Source organism: Monopterus albus, unplaced genomic scaffold, assembly GCF_001952655.1.
Source record: "Monopterus albus unplaced genomic scaffold, M_albus_1.0 scaffold26.1, whole genome shotgun sequence".
Taxonomy (NCBI): Eukaryota; Metazoa; Chordata; class Actinopteri; order Synbranchiformes; family Synbranchidae; genus Monopterus; species Monopterus albus.
In genome coordinates, this window is record NW_018127906.1 from 921,925 (window position 1) to 931,419 (window position 9,495).

General features: G+C 46.1%; 1 protein-coding gene across 1 annotated transcript in view; it reads right to left on the reverse strand.

Annotated features, from left to right (window-relative positions):
• The window catches only part of LOC109957408 (disabled homolog 2-interacting protein-like), an 18,588-nt gene that overhangs the window by 8,135 nt on the left and 958 nt on the right, over positions 1-9,495 (reverse strand). The window contains exons 2-10 of the mRNA XM_020595289.1: positions 8,135-8,279; positions 7,872-8,044; positions 5,635-5,906; positions 5,091-5,299; positions 4,679-4,823; positions 4,374-4,518; positions 4,049-4,285; positions 3,761-3,950; positions 3,452-3,687 (exon numbers count right to left, since the gene is read on the reverse strand). Of these exons, the coding sequence (XP_020450945.1) occupies positions 3,452-3,687; positions 3,761-3,950; positions 4,049-4,285; positions 4,374-4,518; positions 4,679-4,823; positions 5,091-5,299; positions 5,635-5,906; positions 7,872-8,044; positions 8,135-8,272 (1,745 nt within the window). The 5' untranslated portion in view covers positions 8,273-8,279. The remainder of the gene's footprint in view (positions 1-3,451; positions 3,688-3,760; positions 3,951-4,048; positions 4,286-4,373; positions 4,519-4,678; positions 4,824-5,090; positions 5,300-5,634; positions 5,907-7,871; positions 8,045-8,134; positions 8,280-9,495) is intronic.

The following is a 9,495-nucleotide window of genomic DNA, read 5'->3' on the forward strand; positions in this document are numbered from 1 at the left end:
GGCAGTTCCTTTGACCTCATGATTCTCATTTGCTCTGACATGCACTGTGAGCTGTAGGGTCTTATATACAGTGCCTTGCGAAAGTATTTGGCCCCCTTGAACTTTGCGACCTTTTGCCACCTTTCAGGCTTCAAACATAAAGATATAAAACTGTAATTTTTTGTGAAGAATCAACAACAAGTGGGACACAATCATGAAGTGGAACGAAATTTATTGGATATTTCAAACTTTTTTAACAAATAAAAAACTGAAAAATTGGGCGTGCAAAATTATTCAGCCCCCTTAAGTTAATACTTTGTAGCGCCACCTTTTGCTGCGATTACAGCTGTAAGTCGCTTGGGGTATGTCTATCAGTTTTGCACATCGAGAGACTGAAATTTTTGCCCATTCCTCCTTGCAAAACAGCTCGAGCTCAGTGAGGTTGGATGGAGAGCGTTTGTGAACAGCAGTTTTCAGTTCTTTCCACAGATTTTCGATTGGATTCAGGTCTGGACTTTGGCTTGGCCATTCTAACACCTGGATATGTTTATTTGTGAACCATTCCATTGTGGATTTTGCTTTATGTTTTGGATCATTGTCTTGTTGGAAGACAAATCTTCGTCCCAGTCTCAGGTCTTTTGCAGACTCCATCAGGTTTCCTTCCAGAATGGTCCTGTATTTGGCTCCATCCCTCTTCCCATCAATTTTAACCATCTTCCCTGTCCCTGCTGAAGAAAAGCAGGTCCAAACCATGATGCTGCCACCACCATGTTTGACAGTGGGGATGGTGTGTTCAGGGTGATGAGCTGTGTTGCTTTTACGCCAAACATAACGTTTTGCATTTGCAACTACTACAGCTGCATCACTGTCTGGTATGGCAGCACTACTGCTATGGACCACAAGCGCCTGAGTGGTAAAGACTGTGGAGAAGATCACCAGGACTCCACTGCCCTCTCTGCAGAGCATTTAGCACCGCAGGGTGCATAGGAAAGCTGCCTCCACCCTCAAAGATCCAACACACCCCCAGCACGGACTGTTCACTTCTCTGCCCTCTGGCCGGAGATTCAGAAGTGTGAAGTGCAGGACCACTAGACTGAAAAACTCTTTCTTTCCCTCTGCCATCAGACTCCTAAACAGCTGAGGATTTTATTACCAGGAAATACGTGATGTACTGTTTACATTCTCAGTTTGCACATGCATAATTGCACAATGACTGTTGACTGCTGCACATGCTGCTCCCATGCAGCATACACTTATTATATTCTTTCATTTTATTGCTGCATCTTTTGCTGCTTGTGCCTAGCAAGCATAGACTACTATATCAGGGTTTCTGCAAATTCCATCAAGTTAAATTTATGACTTTTTAAGACCACTGCAGACCGCTTTAAATGCAATTTTAAGACATATTTCATATACTTTGCCATAATGGCAAAAGGGTTCAAAGACTGAGAAAAATTACCTGAGTATTAATTTTGAATATAAATAAATTACTTTGCCAGTAAATCAAAAACAGCCACTGAGAAAACGCTATGCTGCGTTATTTCACACAGCACAACACACTTGCTGAGTATCTGAGGTCAGATAAATTGTGACCTGGCTGCTCAGAACTGATGAAGCCTCTTGGATGAGAAGTGAAACATCTTCTACCTAAAACTACACCCTTCTTCTAAGTTTTTTCAGCATACTATGACCTGGATGACGAAGAATTTGCACAGACATGACCTGGCTGAAAAGTCAGTAAATGTTCTGGTTCCACATTGGTTTGGTCTGGAGTTTTAGTACAGCAAGATAAATACGAAGCAGTGAGAGACAGAAATACAACATGCAGCCACTCTCACCGGCAAGATCTTTTCTTAAATCTATGTAAAGTCTTACGTGATAGTTTAAGGATTTCCTTCAATGGTCATAATCTCCAGGCTGTTGCGTGTGTTCATGTGAGCTTTCCTGACATCCACTAGTGCCATTGTGAAAGCTGGATTTCCTTCAATGGTCATATTCTCCAGGCTGTTGCGTGTGTTCATGTGAGCTTTCCTGATATCCACTAGTGCCATTGTGAAAGCTGTATTTTTCGACTGCACCTGGTTTTGTGGATACATTTTCCCTCCTGCTGCTGCACTGTGACCAGAGGATGTGGAGACAAATACAGGGCCTGAGGTTACTGCATGTCCAGGAATGTTCCTGTACAGGGACTCACTGTTTTACCTGACCGGGTCTAACCTACAAGCAGCCGCCAGTGAAGCCCCCACCATGGTTAGTGATCAGCTGATCAACGCTGGATTCCTCCAGAGCACAGTACGTGCTTGTTCTGACTGCTTGAGGCCAGTGTGTCTGCAGCAGGTGATGTGTTGCTGGTTAACCAGCGGATTAATGACCCATGATGTTATTGCCGGCGCTACGCTACCTGTTGGAAATAATTTCACTACTTTGGGACTGTATGTGGTCGTGTAAGACGCAGTGACCACTGGTTGGATTTACCAGCCTTGGAGCTACTTGAAAGGGGGCGATGTTTCCACTACTCGGTGGGACATAACGATAAGTTTTACAAACACAGACTGTGTGTCTATTAATGCCTTGTTTCTGTAACGTTAGAGAGAATTGTTGTGAGGCTGGAGAAGTTACTATGTCTGCATTATGCCAGTTAAAATATGGGGTTTCTCAGTTACCGGCTTTGTTTAGTGTTACACATTTCTTATCATCGGTACATATACTGCTGTTTACCTATCTATGGAGGAGACATTCACATTAATTAATGCTGTCCTGATTTGTTGTGCTGTCCACTTTCATATTCTGGCTTGAACATGTCAGGTAGGATTCGAGGTATAGTCATTGTCAAAAATGTAGCTTGTTTGTCAAAGTTTTTGTTGATGCATTGTTGTAGCTTCCTGACTGGCAACAGGAGTTGTGCGTGTTCATGAACTATCCTCTTGTTTTTAGGAAGAGGCTCTCTGGTTTTATTGTAATAATTACAGACTATTTGGAGTTATGAGGGGTGCCAAGCTAATCTTCCACCACTTATCCAAGGTCAGTTTGGTCACCCTGCAAGGGAAACTCATTTTGGCCACTTGTATTTGCAGTCTTATTCTTTTGGTCACTACCCGCAGCTTGTGACTCTAGGTGAGGGTTGGAGCATAGACTGACTAGTAAATTGAGAGCTTTGCCTTTTGGGTCAGCTCCTTCTTCACCACGATGGTCTGGTATTAGTAACACCTAAGTAACCATAAAGCAACACCTTCAGTGACCACTTTTTCTCCCACATACAGAACACCAAACAATAAGCAATGACCAACTCCTGAGTGTCACACCATTCAAGTATTCATAAAGCAACCCCAGGAAACACTTCAAACATGTCTATGTCTGAGCCTGTGGTTGTCTGAACTGGACAAATATGTATGTTACAGAGAAGTCACAGCTGTAACTGAACAGTGTCTCCGCAATAAAAAACAGTCTGTTTAAACTCGTTTAAACTACTCACCCTCCATCCAGTCCGACACCGCCCTGCAGGCCCACCGAAGGACTACAGGTGGCCAGAGGAGGAGACAGGGGTGGGGACAGAGGAGGTGGCAACATAGGGGGAGGAGACACCACCCGCTGAGGCTCAGGAGAGGAAACAGCCACGCTCCCATGATTAGTCACACCCCCCGGGTTAGCGAGAGCCATCGACACGTCCCTGAGGATCCTAGGAAGAGGACCCAGCTTCGACAGGCAGGACTGGAGACAGAGAGACAGGTGTTAAGGTGTTAAGAGCTCACCTGTCCAGATGTTTTACATGTTCAGGTGTTACCTGGTCAAGCTCAGTCAGCAAGGTGTGCAGACTGGATAGCTCTCTACCAAGGTCAATGTATCCGTCGAAGCCAGCGGTGTGGTTCAGTCCATCTGGGTTTGAAATCTCCTGCAGGAAACGCTGCATGCTGCTCCACTGCCGCTCCACAAAGTCATTCATAAACAGCATGTACTCCTCCTTAGTACCAAACCTGCAGCAACAGGCAGCATACAGGTGGACATTTTAAGATACATGTAAGCAGGTATCAATAAAAGCTTCACTTCCTTCATAGTAAAAGCCCAGGCTTACTTGCTGAAGTTGGCAAGGTTCTGGATGACTTTGGCAATCAGGGTTAATGTTCTTGCTGTGCGCTCATCAGGGTATTCCTGCATCAGGTCAAACAGTGACGGTGACATCACAGCTGGACACAAGAAGCGCAGGAACAGTGAGGCGCTGATGAGACGCTCGCTGATGTCTGGTCTCCCCCGACTACCGCATTCCTGTCGCCATGATGCAAACACCTCCTTCAGCTCTCGGGGGAAGACCCTGTTTGGACGTGGAATAATAGACCAGGATAAATATTACAAACAGCATATGGCCAATGCATTTACAGTGTTTGTATTTACGTGTGCACCTGTACGAGTCAAGGATCTTGCAGAAGGCAAGTTCGCAGCACATCCGCAGGTTGGCCTGATGCTCTGCAAGGTCAGAGGCTGAACAGCGAGATGGATCAACCTCACAGTTCTCATCGGACTCGTACAGAGCTTTGATGAATTCACCTGAACACACAGAGGGAAACACCTGAGTATGCCGACTACTGTTTGTTGGTTGCCTGGATACTTTAACCTGCCAATAGTCGGTGCGTCAACTGTTATTAATAAATGATCAATAAACAATAAACAGGACACATAAATGCAGATCTCTCTGACACTCGTATACCGAGGGCATCCTGCAGGTACTTCTGTCCAATCAACTTCAGGTATTCCTCAATGCTTTTTGTAGCCAGCGTGTTCTCTCGGAAGATCAGCTGATCGTTGTCACGGCAACGATCCACTTCTGACATCATCAGGTCGGTCAGGAAGTCCTGCAGAGAGGGGTCAAAGGGCATCCTCATTAGGCTAAGAGGGGTCAAGGTGCAGTGGTTTCATTTTGAAGGTGGTTGTGGTTATCCTGCACTTGGCTGCACTGTGAAGGAGGGAATTTTATTTTGAAGGGAACGGGCCTGATCGTAATATGAAGGTGGATGGTGTAGGATAATAAGCAGGGTTAGTAGCTAGTGTAGTTGCCCTGACCTTGCAGGTGCTGTACTTGTATGTGAAGGTGGGTGGTGCAGGGTGGTGGGTGTAGTTACTTTGGCCTTGCCAGTGCTGTGCAGGATGTGGACAAGCGCAGCACCCAGCTCTTCTTTGGCTCTCAGGCTGATGGAGGCTTCCAGAGTGTTACACAGCAGCAGGTAGTTGGAGCTAATGTACTCTGCAAACTCTTTGTACTGCTCCATCGGCAGGATGACAATACTCTGATACCGAGCTTTGATCCGCACCGTCGGCACAGAGGACTTACCTGAAACACATTAGTGGAGATGCTGCAGTGCCAGGCAGGTATATAAATCAGGTATTTAAATATGTGAACCCTGTTGAACCCTAACCCCATTACTTGATCCTCAGCAGATGAACTTCCACAGTTGTCATTAAATTGTAGATTGGTGAATTTCCATTTTCAAGGTCTTAAAAAAACTAATCCATGTTTAACGTTTCAGTCTTGACATGTCGTGACAAATGAGATGACTTCATGCCCTGATAAAGACCATGTGTGGACCAATAACAAACCTGAGCTCAGCAGATGCCACCATTTCAAAGCCAAAAACAAGAAGGAACACACAAACACAGGGTACATACCACGAATTGTACTGGGCGTGCTCACTGAGTGCCACTTCTCTACCAGCTGTCTGCCAGTCACCGTGGCAACAGGGATGTTAACCAACCCGACATAGCTGCTCTTGTCCTTCTTCCTCTTCCTGTCAGTGTCTTTGTAGAGGTGGAGGGTGACTGCGCTGATGGATGGCAAACTGCTGAAGTCAAAACGCTCACCCCAAAATATGTTGTCGGTCTTCAGTTTACACGACGTCCGAGCATAAAGACTGTCATCGAGACACAGTTCACAGAAGTACCTGTGGTATAAAATTACTATTACTACACACCGACACCCAGACAGCTTGGAGAAGTACCTGTGGTAACTGTAAATAAATAACAGCCTTAGTTCTGACTTGGTGTGGGAACGTTTACAAATTTTCTTAAATGAGTATTTGCAGATTTTAGAACACACACAATGCTTTTTTCCAACCTCAGTAAGGTAGACAACAAACCACAACCAAATTTTCATGAAAACAATCCGTCCTCCACCCTGGACAAACTGGTTACTATGTGCCGCTGGCTGTGAGACAAGTGCACAAGGACCGTCCGCAAAGTGCAACACTTGTTTGATGAAAATGAAGTAGCTTGTTGTTTACCTTACTGCGGTTGGACAGAGATGTCGTTTGTGTTTTAACAAGGTTTCAATTATGACTTACTGATCTGGATTCTTTGAATGTCTGAATAATCAGAATCCGTTTTAAATCGGCACGTATGTTGAGCATACAAGGAATCAGACTCTCAGTGTGTTTTAGGCAACAGACAATAGAAAAGTGCAATCAAAGGTAGGGGAAATGTGAGAGAAGGAGGAGAGGCAGTGTTCATAAACATTATCTACATATATACACATTTCAAGCTATCAGACTGGTGCATGTAGCGGCACTATTTACAATTACTGCACTCCGGTGGTTGCCGGGTCCTGTTGCTTCAGTCATAGTCATCAGAGTGACGGCTCTGGGGAAGAAACTGTCCTTGTGCCTGGTTGTCTTGGCATATAGTGACCTGTAATGCCGTCCATAGGAAAGGAGCTCAAACAGTTTGTGTCCAGGGTGTGAGGGGTCTGCAGTGATCCTCTCTGCCCTCTTTTTGGCCTGTGCGGTGTACAGGTCCTCCATGAAGGGCAGGCTCACACCAATGACCTTTTCTGCAGTCCTGACTGTCCGCTGAAGTCTGTACTTGTCCTGTTTGGTTGCTGAGCCAAACCAGACAGTGATGGAGGTGCAGAGGACAGACTCGATGATTCCTCTGTAGAACTGTATCAGCAGCTCCTGGGGCAGGTCGAACTTCCTGAGCTGGCGCAGGAAGTACATCCTCCGCTGTGCCTTCTTGGTGATGGTCCTGATGTTGGACGTCCACTTCAGGTCCTGGGAAATAGTGGAGCCCAGGAACTTGAAGGACTTTACTGCTGATACAGTGCTGCCAAGTATGGTAAGTGGGGGTAAGGTGGGAGGGCTCTTCCTGAAGTCCACTGTCATCTCCACTGTTTTGAGCGTGTTCAGCTCCAGGTTGTTGTGATCACATCACAGGACCAACTGCTCGACCTCCCACCTGTAGACTGACTCGTCACCGTCTTGAATGAGACCGATGATCGCTGTGTCATCTGTGAACTTCAGAGTTTAACAGAGGGGTTCCCTGAGGTGTAGTCACTGGTGTAGAGGGAGAACAGCAGTGGGGAGAGCACACATCCCCGGGGGCGCCTGTGCTGATAGTCCAGGTGCTAGATGTGGTTTTCCCCAGCCTCACCTGCTGCTTCCTGTCTGTCAGAAAGCTGACAGGTGGGGGCAGGCACAGTGATTAATTTTCTAACTTTACTGCAGTGCTGCATATGATAGTAGCTTATGAGCCATGATAAATCAATAGCAGCACATCCTGATCACGTTGCAGGCATTTCTGAGAGCAGGTAAAGTCAGTCTTTGTGCTGCTGTCATGAGGTGAGGTTTGATCCACTGCAGGGGTTTGTGATATTGCATTAGATGGTTGTTCAGGCACTGTAGTTGAAAATATTTAACTTATGGATAAAGATACAATATGTTTCATGTCGGCCTGTGTGATTAGCAGAGAACTCTTGAGCTAATGGTGGAGAGTTACAGCCTGTATACGAGCCCTGAAACTCAGGCTTCCTCCAAGGCTGAGTCGCTCATTGCCTACACGATTACAGTATGGTCGGCATGTACACGATCCTACCCTTAATTCTGACAGTGTGCTCTGGGCGTAAGGCCCCCTACCTTTTCTTTGCGGGCAGGTCTTTGGCCTCAATGACCCACACTGTCAGGACATTTTCCACCCTTCTGCTGTTGTCTTTGTTTGGGTGGACAGCTCGGCGTAGGTTCTCCATCCATTTATCTCTTTCTGCTGCCGAGCGGCACGAGAAACACTTGGTGCCTGTTGAGGTTGTTACCTGAGAGACAGAGTCATGGAAACATGGGAGTCAAAATGTGTTGTTAGTGTGTGTAGGCTGGGTGCAGCCTGGGTCTAGTTAATGTGTCACCTCGAAGCAGTAGTCCTGTCCCAGCAGGGAAGAGTGGACTGGTTTGATGATCACAGATTGGTCCATCCTGAGCTCCAGGGACGACACACAGCCGCCACTTAGCAAAGAGTCCTGGCTACCACAATGCAGCCGCCGCATCACACACCTGAAACAGCCGAGCAACATCCTAAGTTCACACCGGTCATCAGGTCTAAGAACAGTAGTGACACTAGACTCTGATGTTATCAACGTCTTTGAAGCTCCTGAACACCAGATGGTGTTGTCTCACTACAGACTCCTGTCAGCTTAACTGGAACTATCAAGAACAAAGCAATGAATCCAGTCCAGCATTCAGCTTAATTTACTGGTTGTGGTCTGTCAGGGCCTGATTCACCTGAGTCGGGTCCTACAGTGCGCAGGTCATTCTTGATGCTGACCTCACCTTTGATAAACTTTATCAGTAATTTAACTAGAATAGCTTTTTAGCATCTAAAGAACATAACCCAAATTAGAGGATTCATACCTCAAGCTGACTGAAAACTTGGCCCATGGTTTCATCTCAAGCAGACTGGATTACTGCTCATTCTGAACGCTGCAGTCCAAACACCAACCTTTACATATGAACATATTACTCTGATTCTTCAGTCTCTTTACTGGCTCCCTGTAAAATACAGAATCAGCTTTTTCTAGTGGTCTATAAAGCACTTAATGGTTTGGCTCCAGTGCACTACTGACCTGCCCACCTCTCAGGTAACCTAGCAGTAACCAGGTCTTACACCTTTCTACTGGTCTCTGGAATATTCCTGACCTGAGATCAGTCACTACTGTCTCCTAATTCCAAACCTTTTCATTTTCTCAGGCTTATGGCTAATCCTGCTCTCAGCATATCGGTTGTTGTATGTGTCTGTGTGTAGCGCTTGGGAGGAAACTGGGCCATTTGACCTGGTTGTTATTCTTGTGCGCACGTGGCTCACATTTCAGTTACATCTGTGTATGTGTGGCAGTTTAGGAGCTCAGCGGTGTTCACACCAGAGCCAGGTACACGGCCCTGACACACGTGGATGGGAAGCAGCAACACAACAAGGTCAGAGCTGAGAGTTAAGGCCTGAGATGCGGATGCAGTTGGAGAGCAGGATTTCTGAGGTGTCACACTGGAAGCTTCCCTGCAGTGAAACCCAAATAACACTGAGGCCATCAAAATATTAGTTGCTGGTTTGGGTGCAATAAGCAGCAGGCATCTGTAAACAGCCTCATCACTGTGTACTCAATGAAACAGCCTCCAGGACTCCCGGTATGATTTATTTATTTATTTTAGGGTTGCAGTTTGCACCAAGATTTTGACACTCGAGCATCTAAGTACAGTTTATTGGCTCTGAACCTTG